This window comes from Triplophysa dalaica, chromosome 7 (genome assembly GCF_015846415.1).
Source record: "Triplophysa dalaica isolate WHDGS20190420 chromosome 7, ASM1584641v1, whole genome shotgun sequence".
Classification (NCBI taxonomy): Eukaryota; Metazoa; Chordata; class Actinopteri; order Cypriniformes; family Nemacheilidae; genus Triplophysa; species Triplophysa dalaica.
The window spans coordinates 665,369-687,868 of record NC_079548.1 but is presented as its reverse complement, the minus strand read 5'-3'; the positions used below and the strand labels follow the sequence as shown (position 1 = coordinate 687,868).

Here is a 22,500-nt window from a genome sequence, read left to right as displayed (position 1 = left end):
ATTATTAGGGTCGAATTTGTCTCCACTTTTATGGATTGGAGTTATGAGACCTTGGTTCCAGATTGTGGGAAATATACCTATACTAAAGATGATATTAAACAGTTTGAGGATGGCGAGTGTAAGTTTTTGGTCTGCGTGTTTAATCATCTCGTTTAGGATACCGTCAATACCACTTGCTTTTTGGGATTTAAGTTTTGGTATATTTTGTTCTAGCTCAGCGAGTGTAATTGGATAGTCTAAAGGGTTTTGGTAATCTTTAATTGTTGACTCCAGAGTGCATAGTTTGTTGTGTAGGTTAGTTTGTTCATGGTTCTTGGTTATTTTACTAAAGAGGTTTGAGAAGTGCTTTATCCATACGTCTCCGTTCTGAATGGGAAGATCTTCATGGTGGGGTTTGTTAAGTGTTATCCAATGTTCCCATAAGCGATTTGTTTCTAGAGATTGTTCAATTGCTTTTAACTTGTTTTGTGTATCTTGTTTCTTTTTCTTCCTTAGTGTTTCCTTATATTGTTTAACTTTTTGATGGTAGAGTTGGCGTGTGTTTAGATTGTCAGCATCTCTGTGTTTCTGATTTAATAGAATTCTTACTTCTTTTCTAAGGTTTTTACACTCCTTATCAAACCATTTCTCATTTACAGGCTTTTTGTTTGGTTTTGTGTTAGTGGGTTTTAGGTCAGATAGCGTTGCAGATATTGTAAAAATTTGGTAAATCCTGTCTACTGCTAAATTTACACCTTCATAATTGTGTGGAAATGGGGTATCGAGGAATTTATTCAGTAGGATTTGAATTTTTGTTTCACGAGTTATACTTTTGTATGTATCTTCGCAATTTTGTTTCCACCTGAAAGTTTGTTTTAGGGTATGGAGGTGAGTTTGTTTTGATGCCTCTGTGTTAGGTTTGGATCTATTGAGGTAGAGAGTGATTTTACTGTGATCTGACAATGGGGATGGTGGGCTGACTGTGAACGCTCTGAGGGAGTTAGGATTCAGATCCGTGATGAAATAGTCTACCGTACTGTTACCCAGTTTAGAACTATAGGTGTACCTACCGTATGAATCTCCTCGTAGTCGTCCATTGACCATGTACAGACCCAGTGTGCGACAAAGATGGAGAAGTCTTAATCCATTTTTGTTTGTTGTTTTATCGTAGTTCAGTCTTTGTGTGTGTGTAGGTATGGAAAGGGCATCTCCTCCTGGAATGTGTTTGTCTCCCTTGGAGTGAACTGAGTCTGATTCTTCACCTGTCCTGGCATTTAGGTCACCGCAGATCAGAACATTGCCCTGTGACTGGAAGTAGTTGATCTCCTCTTCCAGGATCGTGAAACTGTTCTCATTGAAGTAGGGTGACTCTGCTGGAGGGATGTAGGTTGCACACAGGAAGATATTCTTATCTGTTGAAGTGATGGTCTTGTTGATTTCTATCCATGTGTAAAACTGTCCAGTTTTAATCATTTTTGTTGAGTTAGCGTATTCAGATTTATACCAGATCAGCATTCCGCCTGAGTCTCTTCCTTGTGTGACACCAGGCAGTTTGACGGATGGAATGATGAATTCTCTGTAGTTTGTAGGGCGACCAGTGGGTCCGTCTCCTCTACTCCATGTCTCCTGTAGGATGAGGATGTCTGAGTTTTTTGTTTCAGAGCTGAAGTCTCTGTTTTTGCTTTTCAGTCCAAAAGCAGATGACCTCAGGCCTTGAATATTCCGACATGATATTGTAAATGATTTGTTATCCATAAGTTATTAATTTGTTTAGTGCGGATTTTGTCTTAGTACAGTAGGTGTGAGCCGATCAGGTTCAGCATCTGATGGATGTCACTCACTCACTCACTCACTCACTCACTCACTCACTCACTCACTCTCACTCTCACTCACTCACTCACTCACTCTCTCACTCACTCACTCACTCACTCACTCTCTCTCTCACTCACTCACTCACTCTCTCTCTCTCTCACTCACTCACTCTCTCACTCACTCACTCACTCACTCTCTCTCTCACTCACTCACTCACTCTCTCTCTCACTCACTCACTCACTCACTCACTCTCTCTCTCACTCACTCACTCACTCTCTCACTCACTCACTCACTCACTCTCTCTCTCTCTCTCTCTCTCTCACTCACTCACTCACTCACTCACTCTCTCACTCACTCACTCACTCACTCACTCACTCCACTCACTCACTCACTCACTCACTCCACTCACTCACTCACTCACTCACTCACTCTCTCTCTCTCTCTCACTCACTCACTCACTCACTCACTCACTCACTCACTCCACTCACTCACTCACTCACTCACTCCACTCACTCACTCACTCCACTCACTCACTCACTCACTCACTCACTCACTCACTCCACTCACTCACTCCACTCACTCACTCTCTTTTTTTCCACAGATTGCCCGACCACAGCGCTGAAAAAGAAAACATGCGACACACTCCGTCACGCCGACATCACAGCCAATCAGAGGCCGCCTCCAGCACAAATCCCACTCACTGCAAATTTGACTATGTGGAACTGTCGCGTGTAGCTCCGCCTTCTACTCCCACCTCAGCCAGTCAGAGAGAGTCCGGGGAGGGACAGGTTAGAGAACACAGCCAATGGCAGGAGGAGAGATCGCGTGACGCCGCTCAAAGCCAATGGGAGGTCTCACGGAAGGGGGCGGGGCAGCTGACGGAGCAGAGGAGACTAGAAGAGATCGAGAGGAAATGGGCGGAGTTTGAGCAGCTGCCTCTCAAAGAGACGAGGTCCTTTCCACCAATGGGATCCCGGCCTGGCCCGTCATCCAATCAGGCTCTGGAGAGGGAGGTAGTGCGTGAATAAATCTATCTGCTCTCATAAGACAAACTGAGTTTATGAGAACTGAATAGAACACAGACGCTCCAAAATAAACGATTAACTACACCAGCGTCCATTCAAACTCTACATTATGTTTTATTTACTCGCATTTAGTGTTAAGTGTTTACTTTGGACGCAGTGTATACGCTTTAAAACAAAGCTTGTGTACACTTATTCTGTCTGTGTGTGTGTTTTTTGGCTCCAGATCCACCGAGGTGTTTCTTCGCGGCTGAAAATGCAAGTTGCAGGTGCTTGAACATTTGGTGGCTGTTTTTTTTCAGGGTCTCTGTTGGTAACAATAGAAAAAACCTGACGGTAGAAACGCCTCGGTGGACTCCGCCCCTCACCCTTCATTTGATTGGCTGATGCTTACAAACCAAACTTGAGTGTGATTCACTACATGATTGCAGGAGGCTTTACCTCTCTCTCCCTCTCCCTCTCTCTCTCTCTCTCTCTCTCTCTCCCTCTCTCTCTCTCTCTCTCTCTCTCTCTCTCTCTCTCTCCCTCTCTCTCTCTCTCTCTCTCTCTCTCTCCCTCTCTCTCTCTCTCTCTCTCTCTCTCTCCCTCTCCCTCTCTCTTTCTCTCTCTCTCCCTCTCTCTCTCTCTCTCTCTCTCTCTCTCCCTCTCTCTTTCTCTCTCTCTGTCTCTTTATCTCTCCCCCTCTCTCTCTCTCGCTCCCTCTCTCTCTCACTCTCTGTCTCTCTCCCTCTCTTTCTCTCTCCCTCTCTGTCTCTCTCTCTCTCTGTCTCTCTCTCTCCTTCTCTTACACTCTCTTTGTATCTCTCTCTCTGTCTCTCTCTCTCTCTCTCTCTCTCTCACACACACTCTCTCATTCTCACACATCTCTTTGTCTCTCTCTCTCTCTCTCTCTCTCTCTCTCCCTCTCTCTGTCTCTCTCTCTCTGTCTCTCTCTCTCTCTTACACACTCTCTCATTCTCACACACTCTCTTTGTCTCTCTCTCTCTCTCCTCGTGTATAGGTGGCGTCTCTGAAGCAGCAGCTGGTGATGCTGCAGGGGGGGAGGGAGGGGTCACAGGCGGGGTGGGCGGGGTCAGGTGGGGCGGAGTCTCGCTGCATTGAGAGTTTACAGCAGATGGAGCGAGTCCACAGGGAGACGCTGGAGGAGATGGAGAAACAACACGCACAACAGATCAGAGCTCTGGAGCGAGAGAGAGACACACTGCTCCGAGAGGAGACCGAGGCTACAGCACGAGGTACACACACACACACACACAAATGAGTCCAGATGTTTGTGAGGCTTGAGTGTAACCACGTGTGTGTGCGTCAGTGATGAAAGCATTGCAGACAGCACATAAAGCAGAAATGGAGAAAACAACACAACACGCAGAGAGAGACGGAACAGACACGCACACACTGGATAAACAACAACAGTGAGTACAGACACACACACTTATGAAGAGTAAACATGCAGACGTATGCACACATCACTACACTGAGGAAATGATGATCTGAACACCTGATGCCTGCTCACAAAGAAAGGAAGGGTTTATTATAACTGATCAACCAAACATCAGGGGAAAATGTCTATAAATGGTTTTGGTCTCACAGCTCTTTCTCCAAAGCCTTTTCTGAATCATCTTGATGTTCATTGTCAAACTTCAGACGGGCAGGAGGACCTGTGGTCTCAACTCTCTTAACATCATGAACAAGATTAGATTAGATTAGATTCAACTTTATTGTCATTACACATATACAAGTACAGTGTAACGAAATGTAGTTTAGGTCTAACCAGAAGTGCAATTAGCAAGTGCAGATATACAGTGTGAATAAATACAGAATACAATATTAGAAAAATACTATACAATGGGCATGTACTATAAAAATATGACAATCGGTATGTACTATGAACAATATATACAGAAGGCTATATACTGTGAACATTATTGTTATCTGTTCATAACCTCCTGTACATTATAGACTATACAATAGTGCAAGTGACTTGAGTGTGCATTAGTTACAGACATTAGCTATTAAAGTTACAGTGCAGTAGATGAGTTAATGCAGTTATTGAAGTTACAGTGCAGTAGATGAGTTGATGCAGTTATACAGTTACAGTGCAGTAGATGAGTTAGTGCAGTTATTGAAGTTACAGTGCAGTAGATGAGTTAGTGCAGTTATTAAAGTTACAGTGCAGTAGATGAGTTGATGCAGTTATTAAAGTTACAGTGCAGTAGATGAGTTGATGCAGTTATACATTTACAGTGCAGTAGATGAGTTAGTGCAGTTATTGAAGTTACAGTGCAGTAGATGAGTTAGTGCAGTTATTGAAGTTACAGTGCAGTAGATGAGTTAGTGCAGTTATTGAAGTTACAGTGCAGTAGATGAGTTAGTGCAGTTATTGAAGTTACAGTGCAGTAGATGAGTTAGTGCAGTTATTGAAGTTACAGTGCAGTAGATGAGTTAGTGCAGTTATTGAAGTTATTATTATAACTGATCAACCAAACATCAGGGGAAAATGTCTATAAATGGTTTTGGTCTCACAGCTCTTTCTCCAAAGCCTTTTCTGAATCATCTTGATGTTCATTGTCAAACTTCAGACGGGCAGGAGGACCTGTGGTCTCAACTCTCTTAACATCATGAACAAGATTAGATTAGATTAGATTCAACTTTATTGTCATTACACATATACAAGTACAGTGTAACGAAATGTAGTTTAGGTCTAACCAGAAGTGCAATTAGCAAGTGCAGGATATACAGTGTGAATAAATACAGAATACAATATTAGAAAAATACTATACAATGGGCATGTACTATAAAAATATGACAATCGGTATGTACTATGAACAATATATACAGAAGGCTATATAGTGTGAACATTATTGTTATCTGTTCATAACCTCCTGTACATTATAGACTATACAATAGTGCAAGTGACTTGAGTGTGCATTAGTTACAGACATTAGCTATTAAAGTTACAGTGCAGTAGATGAGTTAATGCAGTTATTAAAGATACAGTGCAGTACATGAGTTAATGCAGTTATTGAAGTTATAGTGCAATACATGAGTAGATGCAGTTATACATTTACAGTGCAGTAGATGAGTGAATGCAGTTATTAAAGTTACAGTGCAGTAGATGAGTTAATGAAGTTATTAAAGTTACAGTGCAGTAGATGAGTTGATGCAGTTATACATTTACAGTGCAGTAGATGAGTTAGTGCAGTTATTAAAGTTACAGTGCAGTAGATGAGTTGATGCAGTTATACAGTTACAGTGCAGTAGATGAGTTAGTGCAGTTATTGAAGTTACAGTGCAGTAGATGAGTTAGTGCAGTTATTAAAGTTACAGTGCAGTAGATGAGTTGATGCAGTTATTAAAGTTACAGTGCAGTAGATGAGTTGATGCAGTTATACATTTACAGTGCAGTAGATGAGTTAGTGCAGTTATTGAAGTTACAGTGCAGTAGATGAGTTAGTGCAGTTATTGAAGTTACAGTGCAGTAGATGAGTTAGTGCAGTTATTGAAGTTACAGTGCAGTAGATGAGTTAGTGCAGTTATTAAGGTTACAGTGCAGTAGGTGAGTTAATGCAGTTATTGAAGTTACAGTGCAGTAGATGAGTTGATGCAGTTATACAGTTACAGTGCAGTAGATGAGTTAGTGCAGTTATTGAAGTTACAGTGCAGTAGATGAGTTAGTGCAGTTATTAAAGTTACAGTGCAGTAGATGAGTTGATGCAGTTATTAAAGTTACAGTGCAGTAGATGAGTTGATGCAGTTATACATTTACAGTGCAGTAGATGAGTTAGTGCAGTTATTGAAGTTACAGTGCAGTAGATGAGTTAGTGCAGTTATTGAAGTTACAGTGCAGTAGATGAGTTAGTGCAGTTATTGAAGTTACAGTGCAGTAGATGAGTTAGTGCAGTTATTGAAGTTACAGTGCAGTAGATGAGTTAGTGCAGTTATTGAAGTTACAGTGCAGTAGATGAGTTAGTGCAGTTATTGAAGTTATTATTATAACTGATCAACCAAACATCAGGGGAAAATGTCTATAAATGGTTTTGGTCTCACAGCTCTTTCTCCAAAGCCTTTTCTGAATCATCTTGATGTTCATTGTCAAACTTCAGACGGGCAGGAGGACCTGTGGTCTCAACTCTCTTAACATCATGAACAAGATTAGATTAGATTAGATTCAACTTTATTGTCATTACACATATACAAGTACAGTGTAACGAAATGTAGTTTAGGTCTAACCAGAAGTGCAATTAGCAAGTGCAGATATACAGTGTGAATAAATACAGAATACAATATTAGAAAAATACTATACAATGGGCATGTACTATAAAAATATGACAATCGGTATGTACTATGAACAATATATACAGAAGGCTATATACTGTGAACATTATTGTTATCTGTTCATAACCTCCTGTACATTATAGACTATACAATAGTGCAAGTGACTTGAGTGTGCATTAGTTACAGACATTAGCTATTAAAGTTACAGTGCAGTAGATGAGTTAATGCAGTTATTGAAGTTACAGTGCAGTAGATGAGTTGATGCAGTTATACAGTTACAGTGCAGTAGATGAGTTAGTGCAGTTATTGAAGTTACAGTGCAGTAGATGAGTTAGTGCAGTTATTAAAGTTACAGTGCAGTAGATGAGTTGATGCAGTTATTAAAGTTACAGTGCAGTAGATGAGTTGATGCAGTTATACATTTACAGTGCAGTAGATGAGTTAGTGCAGTTATTGAAGTTACAGTGCAGTAGATGAGTTAGTGCAGTTATTGAAGTTACAGTGCAGTAGATGAGTTAGTGCAGTTATTGAAGTTACAGTGCAGTAGATGAGTTAGTGCAGTTATTGAAGTTACAGTGCAGTAGATGAGTTAGTGCAGTTATTGAAGTTACAGTGCAGTAGATGAGTTAGTGCAGTTATTGAAGTTATTATTATAACTGATCAACCAAACATCAGGGGAAAATGTCTATAAATGGTTTTGGTCTCACAGCTCTTTCTCCAAAGCCTTTTCTGAATCATCTTGATGTTCATTGTCAAACTTCAGACGGGCAGGAGGACCTGTGGTCTCAACTCTCTTAACATCATGAACAAGATTAGATTAGATTAGATTCAACTTTATTGTCATTACACATATACAAGTACAGTGTAACGAAATGTAGTTTAGGTCTAACCAGAAGTGCAATTAGCAAGTGCAGGATATACAGTGTGAATAAATACAGAATACAATATTAGAAAAATACTATACAATGGGCATGTACTATAAAAATATGACAATCGGTATGTACTATGAACAATATATACAGAAGGCTATATAGTGTGAACATTATTGTTATCTGTTCATAACCTCCTGTACATTATAGACTATACAATAGTGCAAGTGACTTGAGTGTGCATTAGTTACAGACATTAGCTATTAAAGTTACAGTGCAGTAGATGAGTTAATGCAGTTATTAAAGATACAGTGCAGTACATGAGTTAATGCAGTTATTGAAGTTATAGTGCAATACATGAGTAGATGCAGTTATACATTTACAGTGCAGTAGATGAGTGAATGCAGTTATTAAAGTTACAGTGCAGTAGATGAGTTAATGAAGTTATTAAAGTTACAGTGCAGTAGATGAGTTGATGCAGTTATACATTTACAGTGCAGTAGATGAGTTAGTGCAGTTATTAAAGTTACAGTGCAGTAGATGAGTTGATGCAGTTATACAGTTACAGTGCAGTAGATGAGTTAGTGCAGTTATTGAAGTTACAGTGCAGTAGATGAGTTAGTGCAGTTATTAAAGTTACAGTGCAGTAGATGAGTTGATGCAGTTATTAAAGTTACAGTGCAGTAGATGAGTTGATGCAGTTATACATTTACAGTGCAGTAGATGAGTTAGTGCAGTTATTGAAGTTACAGTGCAGTAGATGAGTTAGTGCAGTTATTGAAGTTACAGTGCAGTAGATGAGTTAGTGCAGTTATTGAAGTTACAGTGCAGTAGATGAGTTAGTGCAGTTATTGAAGTTACAGTGCAGTAGATGAGTTAGTGCAGTTATTGAAGTTACAGTGCAGTAGATGAGTTAGTGCAGTTATTGAAGTTACAGTGCAGTAGATGAGTTAGTGCAGTTATTGAAGTTACAGTGCAGTAGATGAGTTAGTGCAGTTATTGAAGTTACAGTGCAGTAGATGAGTTGTTGCAGTTTTTAAAGTTACAGTGCAGTAGATGAGTTGATGCAGTTATACATTTACAGTGCAGTAGATGAGTTAGTGCAGTTATTGAAGTTACAGTGCAGTAGATGAGTTAGTGCAGTTATTGAAGTTACAGTGCAGTAGATGAGTTAATGCAGTTATTGAAGTTATAGTGCAATAGATGAGTAGATGCAGTAATGCAAGAGATGAGTTACAGTGCAGTAGAGAAGTTGGTGCAGTTATTGAAGTTACAGTGCAGTAGATGAGGTAATGCAGTTATGAAAGTTACAGTGCAGTAGATGAGGTAATGCAATTATGAGAGTAGTCCATTAGTGCAAATGACCATTCAGTGTAATATTCCTGGTGTGCAAGCGAGCAGTATAGAGTGCAAATGATGATGTGTGTGTTTAAACAGTCCGGTAGAGCAGATAACATGAAGTACTGGTGTGTACAGTTCAGTCATGCATGGCAGCCCTGTATTGCAATGTAAACAATGTAATAGCAGCATTAAAGTTAAAGTTATGAGGGTAGTGGAATCAGTGGGGAGCAGAGTTCAATAATGAAACAGCTCTGGGAAAAAAAGCTGTTTCCTAGTCTGCTGGTTCTTGTCCGGAGGCACCTGAAGCGCCTACCGGAAGGCAGGAGAGTAAACAGTCTATGAGCGGGGTGAGAGGAGTCCTTGAGAATGCTGCGAGCTCGACGCAGACAGCGTTTCTTTTGGATGTCCTCAATGGAAGAGAGTGTAGTCCCTGTGATGCGCTGGGCTGTTTTCACCACCCGCTGCAGTGCCTTGCGCTCAGCAACAGAACAGTTCCCGTACCAGACTGTGACACAGTTGGTCAGGATGCTCTCTATCGTGCAGCGATAGAAGTTCACCAGGATAGTTGAAGACAGTTGGTTCTTCTTCAGTGTCCTCAGAAAGAAGAGACGCTGGTGAGCCTTCTTGACCAGGCATGAGGTGTTGGTGGTCCAGGACAGGTCCTCCGAAATATGGGTCCCCAGGAACTTAAAACTGAAAACACGTTCAACAGCCGTCCCGTTAATGTGGATGGGGTCGTGTGTGCCTCCTTTCGCCTTCCTGAAGTCCACAATGATCTCCTTTGTCTTGGAGGTGTTAAGGAGCAGGTTGTTGTTTGAGCACCATGTGGCCAGGTGCCGTACCTCCTCCCTGTAAGCAGTCTCATCGTTGTTGCTGATGAGACCAATCACTGTTGTATCGTCTGCGAACTTGATGAAGGAGTTAGGTCCATTCACAGGTCTGCAGTCGAGTGTGAAAAGGGAGTAGAGAAAGGGGCTCAGTACGCAGCCCTGTGGTACACCAGTGTTGATGGTGATGGTGGTGGAGCAGATGTGGCCTAACCTAACAAGCTGAGGCCTGTTCGTCAGGAAGTCCATAATCCAGTTACAGGTTGAATTGTTAATGCCTAGGTTTCCAAGTTTGATGATTAGCTTGGAAGGGATGACGGTATTGAATGCAGAGCTGAAGTCTACAAACAGCATGCGTGCATAAGTGTCCTTATTATCCAGATGTGTGAGCACGGAGTGCAGCGCCATGGACACCGCATCATCTGTGCTCCTGTTGCTACGGTAGGCAAATTGGTATTGGTCCAGTGTGGATGGTAGAGAGTCTTTTAGTTGTGACAGGACCAGCCGCTCAAAGCACTTCATAACAATGGGTGTGAGTGCTACAGGGCAGTAGTCGTTCAGGCATGTCGGGCTGGAATGTTTTGGAATGGGCACAATGGAGGTGGATTTGAAACATGCTGGAACCACTGCTTGGGCGAGGGACAGGTTGAAGATATCCGTGAAGACCCCAGCGTGCTGCTCCGCACATGCCCTGAGTACGTGACCAGAGATGCCATCAGGACCAGCAGCCTTGCGTGCGTTTATCCGGCTTAGTACAGTGTAAACATCTGTGGAGTTTAGTGTGATGATTGGGTGGTCAATAGAAGGTGTGAGCCTGGTGGCGGGATCATTATTGTCTCTCTCAAAGCGTGCATAAAAGTCATTAAGCTTGTTCAGAAAGGCAGCATCTGTGGCTATGGGGATGGAGTGGTTGGGTTTGTAGTCACTAATGGCCTGGATGCCCTGCCACATGCGTCGAGGGTCAGAATTGGTAAAATGCTCCTCTAACTTCAACTTGTAGCAGTGCTTGGCCTTTTTGATGCCCCTCTTCAGATTTGCCCTGGAAGTACTATAGGCCTGTGCATCACCTGATCTGAAGGCGGTGTTGCGTGCTTTCAACAGGAGGCGCACTTCCTTGTTCATCCATGGCTTGTGATTCGGGTATATGGTGATCTGCTTTTGAGCTGTGACACTATCAATGGTGGTATTGATGTAGTCCAATACAGAGGAGCTGTAGCTGTCTGTGTCCGTGTGAGAGTCACTGGTGGCCTAAGAAGCAAACATACTCCAGTCTGTGTGTAGAAACTATTCCTGGAGTGTAAAGGCAGCCCCCGCAGGCCACACCTTGATGGTCTTCACTGATGGCTTCACACGATTAATGAGAGGTGAATACTTGGGGGTGAGGAACAAAGAAAGGTGATCAGATTGACCCTGGTGGGCGAGGGGGGTCGCGGTGTAAGCTTCAGCCATGTTTGTATAGACATGATCCAAAGTTTTGTTTCCTCTTGTGTGGCAGGAAACATGCTGGTGAAATTTAGGGAGCACTGTCTTTAAGTTAGAGTGATTAAAATCTCCCGCAACAATAAATGCAGCCTCCGGGTGAGCAGTCTGTTGTTTACTGATGGTTGCATGAAGTTCTTTCATAGCAAGCTTGGCATCCGGTGGAATATAAGCTGCCGTTATAATGGTGGAAGTGAATTCCCCTGGCAGATAAAACGGTCTACATTTAACCATGAGAAACTCAAGGTTAGCCGAGCAGTGTCTCCCGACAATAACAGAGTTCGTGCACCAAGCTTTATTGACATAAATGCACAATCCACCTCCTCTTGTCTTACCAGATTCCTCTGCCGTTCTATCCGGGCGGTGTGTGTTGTAGCAGTCTAACTCAATAGCGTTCTCCGGTATGCCGCTGTGTAGCCATGATTCCGTGAAGATTATGACATTGCAGTTCAAAAGTCTTTTATTGTTGATGATGCGAAGTCGAATCTCATCCATTTCGTTCACTAATGATTGTACATTAGCAAGGAAAATGCTGGGTAAAGAGAGCCGGTGTGGTGTTAGCTGTAGCCTAGCTCTTAGCCCTCCGCGTTTCCCCCGCCTTTGTTTACGATCTCGACGCCGCCGGCGAGCACTTCCGCCCGGCCGTGTGGGGTGCGTAGCATCGGGTGTTTTGGCGATCTCAGGAACGAGTTGAATGTTGCTGATATAACTTCCGGGAATGCGCAAACCGATATCCAAAAGCTCATGCCGGGTGTACGATGTGAATGCACAACTGTTCTGAACGAACAGGCCCGAGATGAGCAAGAAAAACACTATATAATTGCTAAAACTGGAGGGACGCTGAGCCTGGCGATGTTCATGCGCCGCCATCTACACCATTATCGAGGCTAACAAGCTTCTTCTTGTGAAGTTCTGGGCTGATCTTTGACCTTCCTCATGATCATCTTTACTCCATTGGGGAAACTAGCAGGGAGCTCCACTACAAGAGCAATTGATAGTTATTTAGCATTTCTTCTATTTCCAAATAATCACACAACAGTTGTCTCTTCTCACCAGGTGCAGGTCTACAATCTTGTCCATAACATCCTTTAAAACCTATTTGGTCTTGATCATGGTGTTTTATATACATATCAAGCTTTCTTAAAGCGACAGGACTAGTCTGTGGTCCATATAGGCACATAACCAATCTGTGGAGGCAGAATTATTGCTGCTTGGTAGGAGCTCAAATACTTAATCACTGACTGAAATGCAAATCAATTTATAAGCTTTATATACATTGTTTCCCCTGATCGATGGTTTCTATCGGTGAAAATAAACCTGCAATAAATGTGATAGACCCTTACAACTTTAAAAAACATCAGGGGATCAGATCATTATTTCCCTCAGTACATATACAGATCTGAAACACGTGAGCACATCACAGTTATCATGTAAAAACATGTATGTAACGTGTGTGTTTGTGTTTAGGGCAGAGGTAGTGTCTCTCAGGAGAGAGTTGGAGAGTTTGTCTGAGCGATATTCTCAGAAGTGTTTGGAGTTGAATGAAGCTCAACAGCACAGTAAAGAGAGAGAGAGACAGATCACCCTGAGAGACAGACAGCTGGAACAACTCAAGAGAGACAACCAGGTGATACACAACACATCAACAACACTCATAAACATCATGTGTGTGTGTGTGTGACCTGTCCTACTCAAACCCACTTTAATCAGGCCTCAGACTAAAGAAACACATGATGAGAACGTTTCTGTACTTCTGTTCTGAAGAAGTTATCAGTCATTGTAAACATACATCTCAGACTCACAATTGTTGACTGAATCAAGTAAGTGTATATTTGTTTGTGTGTAGGAGTTACAGGTTCGTCTGTCAGAGGAGATTAAGGTCATTGGCTCAGTGGTCAGAGGTCAGGGGTCAGATCCTGACTCTAGCGAGAGGTCGTGCGGTGTGACACAGGTGCAGTAAATCATTCATCTTAAATATTCTCCCTGTCAGAAATGAAAGACGTGCTGAAATATAAAACTAATGTGCTGTTGATCATACTGTGTTTGTGCTTAACACAACGTGTGTGTGTGTGTGCACGTGTGTGTGTGTGTGTGCGCGCGTGCGTGTGTGCGTGTTTGTGCGCGTGTGTGTGCGCGCGTGTGTGCGCGCGTGTGTGTGTGCGTGTTTGTGCGCGTGTGTGTGTGCGCGCGTGTTTGTGCGCGTTTGTGTGCGCGCGTGTGTGTGTGCGTGTTTGTGCGCGTGTGTGTGCGCTTGTGTGTGTGCGTGCGCGTGTGTGTGCGTGCGCACGTGTGTAAGTGCGTGTGTGTGTGTGCGTGTTTGTGCGCGTGTGTGTGCACGCGTGTGTTTGCGTGTTTGTGCGCGTGTGTGTGTGCGCGCGTGCGTGCGTGTTTGTGCGCGTGTGTGTGCGCTTGTGTGTGTGCGCACGTGTGTAAGTGCGTGTGTGTGTGCGTGTTTGTGCGCGTGTGTGTGCGTGCGTGCGCGCGTGTGTAAGTGCGCGTGTGTGTAAGTGCGTGTGTGTGTGTGCGTGCGTGTGTGCGTGCGCGTATGTGTGCGTGCGCGCATGTGTAAGTGCATGTGTGCGTGTGTGTGTGCGTGCGTGCGCGTGTGTGTGCGTGCGTGCGCGCGTGTGTAAGTGCGCGTGTGTGTAAGTGCGTGTGTGTGTGTGCGTGCGTGTGTGCGTGCGCGTATGTGTGCGTGCGCGCATGTGTAAGTGCATGTGTGCGTGTGTGTGTGCGTGCGTGCGCGTGTGTGTGCGTGCGCGCGTGTGTAAGTGCGTGCGTGTGCGTGTGTGTGCGTGTGTGTGTGTGCGTGCGTGCGTGCGCGTGTGTGTGCGTGCGCGCGTGCGTGTGCGTGCGTGCGTGTGTGCGCGGGTGTGCTGTCATGACTCACGTGTGCTATTTGACTAACATTATGAAGACAGAAATCTGACACATTCATGAAGCATGAGCTGAAGGTCAGTACACGACAGGCTTCAGTGTGAGGACAGTGCCACCTGCTGGCTCAAATGTGTCTCATGATATCATTGTTTCATTGTATATTTGTGTTGTTGTTGTGTAGGTGCTGTTGAGGGTGAGAGAGAATGAACTGCAGTACCTGCACAAAGAGCTCAACTGTCTGCGCAACCAGCTGCACCTCCTCACAACGGTATTGTGTGTGTGTTTACTGTCTGATGCAGGCGTGCGATTATCATGTGTGTAACGTGTGTGTGTTGTCTGATACAGGCGTGTGATTATCATGTGTGTGATTATCGTGTGTGTGTTGTCTGATACAGGCGTGTGATTATCATGTGTGTGATTATCGTGTGTGTGTTGTCTGATACAGGCGTGTGATTATCATGCGTGTAACATGTGTCTGTGTTTACTGCCTGATACAGCCGTTTGATTATCATATATGTAACGTGTGTGTTTTGTCTGATGTAGGCGTGTGATCATCATGTTTGTAACATGTGTGTGTGTGTTATTGTGTGTGTCAGGAGAAGAACTGTGTGTGTGAGCAGTACGGTGAGGTGTGTGAGGAGTTGAGTCTGATGAAGAGCAGAAGTGAGAGAGAGACGGAGACGCTGAGAGAACATCTGAGAGTGGCACTGAACGCACTGCAGGACGGACAACACACACACAACAGCCTGCAGTGACACACACACAGCGGTGAGACATGTTTTACATTTGTATATAGATGGTAACTGTCATACATTCACTAACCGTATGAATGTGTCTGTAGGGAGGAGCCTGAACAATCATGTGCCTTTCATTTCAATCCAATCAGCTGCAGGGAAAGACCTCGGCCAATCAGTACACTGGACTAAATCTTCTGCACTTTTCATGTCTATGAGAGATGATGTGAGACGCTTTACTGTCAGAGTAGCTAATACTGAGTAACTGGATAACACCTGTGTGTGTGTTTGTAGTGTTCACTACTTTTGTGCCACAAAACCCAGCGCTTTGCTTTAATGAGCCAATGTTTCTTAACATGTTTCTTGTTCTTGTTTTTATATTTAATTACAGAAGTTTACAGTGTGTCTAAGTGTAACATGTTACAACCAATAAAAGATGGCTTCTTCACTCCAGTTCTGTGCCTTTTTCCATTATGCTAGTTATGATGTTTTATTAGCAGTATGGCCACAAGTGAAGTAAGGGTGGTTGGCGTCCTTTAATGCGCGGTTAGCCGTGGATTATCCTGCTTCTACAAAGATCGTTTACCAAGTTAAAGCTGTTCTTGATGTAAACAGAGTCATTTTTGATGAGACTTTTTCAAATGTTGATCAAACTGACCGGAGCTACCCATGCATTAAACGGTTTTCATGCAAACCTTCCAGCCAATCAGAATCCAGTATGGAACAAACCCTGGTATCATCATATTTAACATTATAAATAATGAATCCACTGGACACATGCTAATAAACATCTCCGCTAAACTCTAAACACTATTGATGTGCTTCTGTTTTTTAAATATTATAATAATATACGAATATTTTTATACTGTAAAAAGTATTTATATTTTATCTCATGAAACAGTGTAATTAGTGTAAATAACTCACTAAAGGTAATTGGTTCTATTTTCCTTTGAATTGTTTAACCTCATGCGGCGCTGCGCAGGCTGATCGGCGTATGACATCATTTCAGCTCTCGCGAGACTTTGTTGTCATTAGCTGATCGGTTAAGCGCAGCTGAATGAAGTCAGGCACGGCTGTTGTATTTGGTGGATGCCCGCAGATCTCGTGCTGTTGCTCGTGTGCATGTCAGTATGTGACGTGTGTGTGTGTGTTATGAGCTCAATTTCGTTGATTGGCGTCAGCGGGCACTTTAAGAGTGTCGAGTGAGCGCGCATGCGCAGAGCAGCAGTGGAGTTTCATGATGGCGTCGAGCGCAGCGACCCGCACGGCCGCTAAAGCCGTTAAACCGATCTTCAGCAGCGACCTGCAGGAGGCCCGACGGAGAGTTCGAGAACTGTACCGAGCCTGGTACCGCGAAGTGCCGAGCACAGGTGACGTCACGACACGCGCTCAAACACACACAAGCGGATCCGCGTCAAGGTCACAAACACACACTCATGACAACATATGAACAACGCGAAAAACACAGTTACCTTAAAACATACACACAAATAAAGACGCGAATACACAACCCGCAACATAACTTACTGACACACAAACACAGAAATTGTTGTCATCCCTGTTTGTATTAAACAGTACATTTAAAGATTTTAAATAGATGAAATACGTGTGTGTTGTGTGTTTCAGTTCACGTGTATCAGCTGGATATTTCTGCACGTCAATGCCGAGACAAAGTGAGAGAGATGTTCGACAAGAACAAACACGTGACTGACCCTCGCGTCATGGACATGCTCGTCATAAAGGTAACAAACACCTGGAGGTCTTCTAGAACACTGCTTATGTGACACACACACACACACACACACAGGAAGAGTAACTCAACTCTCATAGACACGTATCTGGGTGCGCAAGTAACCATAGCAACCCACTCTCTGAAGGTGTTCCAGGATTACGTCATTTGAAGAGATGTTTCTGAGCTTTAGTGTGTCGCTTCTGATGAGCGTCAAGTGTTCGTGAAAGCGCAGATTCCGTATAATATATTATTATCATTTTACAGCAATATTACAATTACATTTCCAATCCCACACATCGCAGTTCTGCATTCACAAATTTCAAATTAAGATATATATTTTAAGGAACATACGGAGAAGGAACAAAAAAGAGGTTTAATAGTGCCTTCCAAATTACCAATGAGATCAAATACATATAAAGAACACAATTTGGGTAAAATACCATGATGAACAAGTTAACATTACAGTTACAAACAACCTTAACAAATCTACACTTTATTTAACAAAGCCATGATGAGTGTACATTTTAAATATTGTATTATAAAAGTAGTGCATATAGTTAAAATATGTATATATTTGATTTAATAATTAATATCTGGCGTTTTATAGTTTTACAAACACGTAACTTAAATAATTATATTTTATGATTTTTAATCACACACTTTATACACTGATGCAGATTTAACTCTTCTGTGAAAAAAAATAATGTTATTTTACGGTCAAAAACTTTAAGCTTACTGGCTGTTTCCATGGTGATTGGTGAAATATGTGATGTCTTCATGTTGTTTCTGTGAGCAAGCATTAACTAAGTGTTTACTGGATTACACTTCCTTTGTGTTTTTTCTTGTGAGTTATTTAGTTTATGTAAACACTTGTTGTGTGTGTCAGGGGAAGATGGAGCTGGTGGAGACCATTAACGTCTGGAAGCAGAAGACTCACATCATGAGGTTCTTTCATGAGACGGAGACACCGCGTCCCACTGATTTCCTCTCGAAATTTTATCATGGACACGACCCCTGACCCTGTAACACATGTGTGATGTCATTGTGTGCTTTTGGACTGTAAATAAATACACTCGTGATACAATACACCGTCTGTCTGCTTTATTGAAAACACTGCTCTATCAGTTCTGTTTGACATCAGTCAGTAGTCCCGTAAAAACACTGATTCTTCAGAACGTGAAAGAACAAGACTTACAAAAAATAGCATGAATACTTGATCGCAAGAAATTCTGTGAATTGTGATAGAATTCTTTGGAAGTGCATGCTCAGGAAAATACATATACTTCTAAAATACAGAGATCTGCAAGTGTTCAAACAATACATCAATTAAATTGCTTTACAAATATGTGTTCTCACTTTGTGTCAACCCCGTCAGTATTGTAATCGTTCTGAATGAATGGGCCAGTGAACTCTACAGATCATTCCTCACCTCCGGCTCACGTCAATACCTGTGGGATCACTTTTGTGGGATCAATCTGATGTCTATTAGGAAATCAAAACGATTTCGTTGTACAACACATGAGTAAGATGGAGATTTGTTGTGTTCAAATATGGAAACATCAACTACATGATGTCTTGTTGACCTAAGACCGTTGCTTGTGATAAATAATTAAATGAGAGTTAGAGAATAAGAACTGTAGAACTGGGTTTTGATAATAGTGCCAAAAAAACTAAATGAAGAGAATATATTGTGTCATCACTCAGCATCATTAGAAGAGAACTGAAGACTGAACGCTGCTCTTAAATTATCAAAATAAAACGGCAAACTTGATTCAAATTAACTGTGAATAGAGGTCCAATTACAGATAATAAAAACATTTTCTACAAATATAACCATGATTAAGTGAGGGATTAAAATACTATGGTTACATGCCAAGTCCAAGCTTTTATTGATGTTTACAGTGTTTAAGATCAAACAGGTAAACATGAGGGTTATTTTGTCAGTTCTGACTGGAGCTACGTGTGTGTTAAAGGCTTTTAATGCACACCTTCCAGCCAATCAGAATCCATAATATAATGAATGATAATGATCTCAAACACACATCATCCGTCATCTGAAGACTCTGTGAGATATCAAGTGTTAAGTTCTCATCACGTGATGTGTTTCATGTGATCTGCTGTTGGACACTCTTGTGCGGTGGTTCTTATTCATGGACTCATTCATTATTAAACAAGTAAAGATGTGTTTATATTTCCAATCAGAATACCAGAGTCATTCACAGTGTCCGCTTGAGTATGACACGGATCTCACAGTCCAGTGTTTGACTTTCTTCATACAGATGAGACGCCAGCAGAAGAGAGATTCATTCAGCTTCTGTCAAAACAAACAAGACACTCTTAGAATGACACTCGTGTGACACACACACACATGACACACATGTTTGTTTACCTGTCGTTAGTCATCATCATCATCATCTTCGGGCACAAATATATCATGTTCTTCCAGTAACGCTGCGAAATTCTTACTGATCTGAGTGCCGACATACAGGAACGGAGCTACAACCATCATGATCCGCATCGGACCCAAAGACGTCTGCACAAACAGACACATACCTATCACCAGCAATACACAACACTACACACATCACTCATGGGTCCATTCCGCATTTCTTGAAATGATCTTTTTTTAAATGATGTTACATACAGATCTCAAACTGATGCTGACAGCTTATGAACCACTGAGAATCACTCTATAAACCTTCATCCGTAAAATGTCTTATGTCTTCATAATCTCACTGTTTCTTCTTCACAAAATGATTCAAATCTAAATGATTAGCTGAAGTTTGACTGATTTGACAAGAATGACTCCAAAGTGAAACGTCACATCAGATGTCATCATTACTACACAATACAACATTAATCACTAACAACATCTCTGCAGGGATGACTAATGTTACATTTTTATCTAATAATTATTATTATTACTGCATATATAACACACACACACACACACACACACACAAACACCTTAGAAAAATGTGTGTGTGTGTGTGTGTGTGTGTAATGATGGTATGATGGTGTGTGTGTGTGTGTGTGTGTGTGTGTGTGTGTGTGTGTGTGTGTGTGTGTGTGTGTAATGATGGTGTGTGTGTGATGATGTTGTGTGTAAGAGACTCACGTACTTTCTTGGGTTTGGATAGAATGGCTCCGGTGCTCGAGCTCGATGACAACTGAGAACAACCGACGGACCGACACCACCGCCATGAACACCGCCGCGCTGACACACGGGCGCTCGAGCAGTCACGGAAATGTCCGAGCGCTCACGGAAATGCACGAGATGTTGTAGCAGCTGAACTGGAGTTCTTCACTCTTTCAGTCGTTTATTTGAGTTTACACACAGCTCATAAATCATGTTTATCTCGATTAAATCTGCTCAGTCGAAGTCTTCGCTTACTGTGATGGCTCATCAGTTTTATAACACGTTCTCTAGTATGTTTTCTTCTCGTATTTTGACATTATTTGTACGTATTGATATAAGATCCACACAATAATATCTGGTTTATAACAGATTGTCTTGTAAGCACACAGATAGAGAAACTGTTTTAATATTCAGCAGAATGAAATATGTTTATTGTTTGTTTCAGCATTCATCAATATTTACATCATGTTTCACTCACTGACGCAAAACACACAACATGTCCGTTTGTCTTTTATAAATACTGTACACAAATCGAAATTTATTTCTAAAACAAACCAAATAACTCTAAACTAAAAACATTTCAGTGGACAAAGCGAAAGAAAACACAAAGAATTTTAAAAGCAGCAGTCGTGTAAGAATAATGATTTATGATTATTTACACGTTATCCTTCATCATCATCATCATCATCACATTCATAAGTGAAGTTAAACTCTCCTGAACGATCAGAATAAATAAATAACTGAGATAAAACATTCAACAACTCATAGAAAATCCAGAGCCGATGAAGAAGAAGAGGAAGATGGCGACGTGAGACTCACTGCAGATGTGTGCAGATAAAACCTCACTGCTGAAAGAAACACAAACACACTCAGTAATTATTAATAAGTACTCATTAAGTACTTTCAGACTCATTTTTGTGTATGCCTGAGAACTTCAAGCAGAAAATTATACTTTTATGAAGTTTCAAAAAGTACTTGAATACTACACTAGTACACCAGTGTTTACTGTATGTTAGTATAAGGAGAATATAATTGAAGTTGAATTCAACATAATATATTTTTCATGTCATAATGTTTAATAATTTCTCTTCACACATGTAGTTAAGTGTGTAGTGTTGGTTGTGAAAGGTTGTGTGTTTCTCGTGTGACCTGTTTAAAGGACAGACGTCTGAAGAATGTGTTAATGTGAAACTCTGTCGCAGGTCGATCGGAGCCGCCGTCTCTCCTTACGTCCTCCAGCTCCATCATCCCAGCGCCCGCTACAGCTCTCTTCATACTGAGACTCTTGAGCAGCTGAGCTCCAGCACCCAAACCAGACCTGGGCCGAGACGACACGCTGATGTACACCGCATCCTTCTGCTGCTGATCGTAACTCACTGGGAGAGAGAGAGAGAGTGAGTGAGTGAGGGAGTGAGCATTTCCCTGAGAAAATGCCAAATTGGTTTCCAACCCAAATACCGCACATCCGATCATATATACACTCTTCGTACCTTAATTGACAAAGAAACAAACCAAAATAAAAGAAAGCTCTACTCATGCTTTGTTGACTTCAAAAAAGCTTTTGACTCAATCTGGCATGAGGGACTTTTTCTTCAGTTGATTCAATGCGGCATTGGAGGAAAAACCTACGACATCATCAAATCAATGTACACCAATAACACATTTACAGTTAAAATTGGCAACAAGCACACAGACTTTCTCTCCCAGAGTCGTGGAGTGAGACAGTGCTGTAGTCTAAGTCCTACACTATTTAACATTTACATGAATGAATTAGCTGGAGCTCTAGAACAGTCACCAGCACCCGGCCCGACCTTACAAGACACCGAAGTGAAATGTCTCCTGTTTGCAGACGATCTGGTTCTGCTGTCACCCACAAAAGAGGGTCTACAGCAACATCTGGACACCCTGCACACTTTCTGCCAAACATGGGCCCTATCGGTTAACCTTAAGAAGACTCGAGTCATGATATTCCAAAAAAAGCCCAGTAGCCAAAATCAACATCACCGTTTCAAACTAAACAACGTGCCCCTAGAACACACCAAGAACTACACATATCTTGGTATAAACATTAGTAACACCGGAAACTTAAACAAGGCTGTGAACGACCTGAGAGACAAGGCATGAAGAGCCTTTTACGCAATCAAAAAGAATATCAAAATTGACATCCCAACCGTAATCTGGCTGAAAATAATTCAATCAATTATAGAACCAATCGCGCTGTATGGAAGTGAGGTTTGGGGTCCTCTCGCCAACCAAGAGTTCACCAGATGGGACAAACACCCAATAGAGATTCTGCAAACAGAAATGTGTAAAAACATTCTACGGGTACAGAGAAAAACTCCAAACAATGCCTGCAGAGCAGAATTAGGACTGTATCCTCTAATCATTAAAATACAAAAAAGAGCTTTAAAATT

General features: G+C 42.0%; 3 protein-coding genes across 4 annotated transcripts in view; 2 read left to right on the top strand and 1 right to left on the bottom strand.

Annotated features, from left to right (window-relative positions):
- LOC130426238 (TRIO and F-actin-binding protein-like) overlaps positions 1-15,668 on the top strand; it is a 23,066-nt gene extending 7,398 nt beyond the window's left edge. The window contains exons 6-13 of the mRNA XM_056752905.1: positions 2,393-2,804; positions 3,814-4,048; positions 4,123-4,225; positions 13,072-13,231; positions 13,451-13,555; positions 14,663-14,749; positions 15,078-15,249; positions 15,323-15,668. Of these exons, the coding sequence (XP_056608883.1) occupies positions 2,393-2,804; positions 3,814-4,048; positions 4,123-4,225; positions 13,072-13,231; positions 13,451-13,555; positions 14,663-14,749; positions 15,078-15,236 (1,261 nt within the window). The 3' untranslated portion in view covers positions 15,237-15,249; positions 15,323-15,668. The remainder of the gene's footprint in view (positions 1-2,392; positions 2,805-3,813; positions 4,049-4,122; positions 4,226-13,071; positions 13,232-13,450; positions 13,556-14,662; positions 14,750-15,077; positions 15,250-15,322) is intronic.
- A 657-nt stretch (positions 15,669-16,325) lies between these two features.
- Positions 16,326-18,033, top strand: LOC130426259 (NADH dehydrogenase [ubiquinone] 1 alpha subcomplex subunit 6-like). Its single transcript, XM_056752934.1, has 3 exons — positions 16,326-16,585; positions 16,842-16,957; positions 17,834-18,033. Exons 1-3 carry the CDS (start codon positions 16,453-16,455, stop codon positions 17,963-17,965), a joined length of 381 nt encoding a protein of 126 aa, XP_056608912.1. The 5' UTR covers positions 16,326-16,452; the 3' UTR covers positions 17,966-18,033.
- A 2,460-nt stretch (positions 18,034-20,493) lies between these two features.
- Positions 20,494-22,500, bottom strand: part of LOC130426237 (protein FAM234B-like) — an 11,642-nt gene continuing 9,635 nt past the window's right edge. Inside the window, exons 12-13 of one of the 2 annotated variants that reach the window (XM_056752903.1) lie at positions 21,236-21,462; positions 20,494-20,934 (exon numbers count right to left, since the gene is read on the bottom strand). In XM_056752903.1, the coding sequence (XP_056608881.1) occupies positions 20,929-20,934; positions 21,236-21,462 (233 nt within the window). In that variant the 3' untranslated portion in view covers positions 20,494-20,928. The remainder of the gene's footprint in view (positions 20,935-21,235; positions 21,463-22,500) is intronic. The other variant, XM_056752904.1, reaches the window with a different exon arrangement.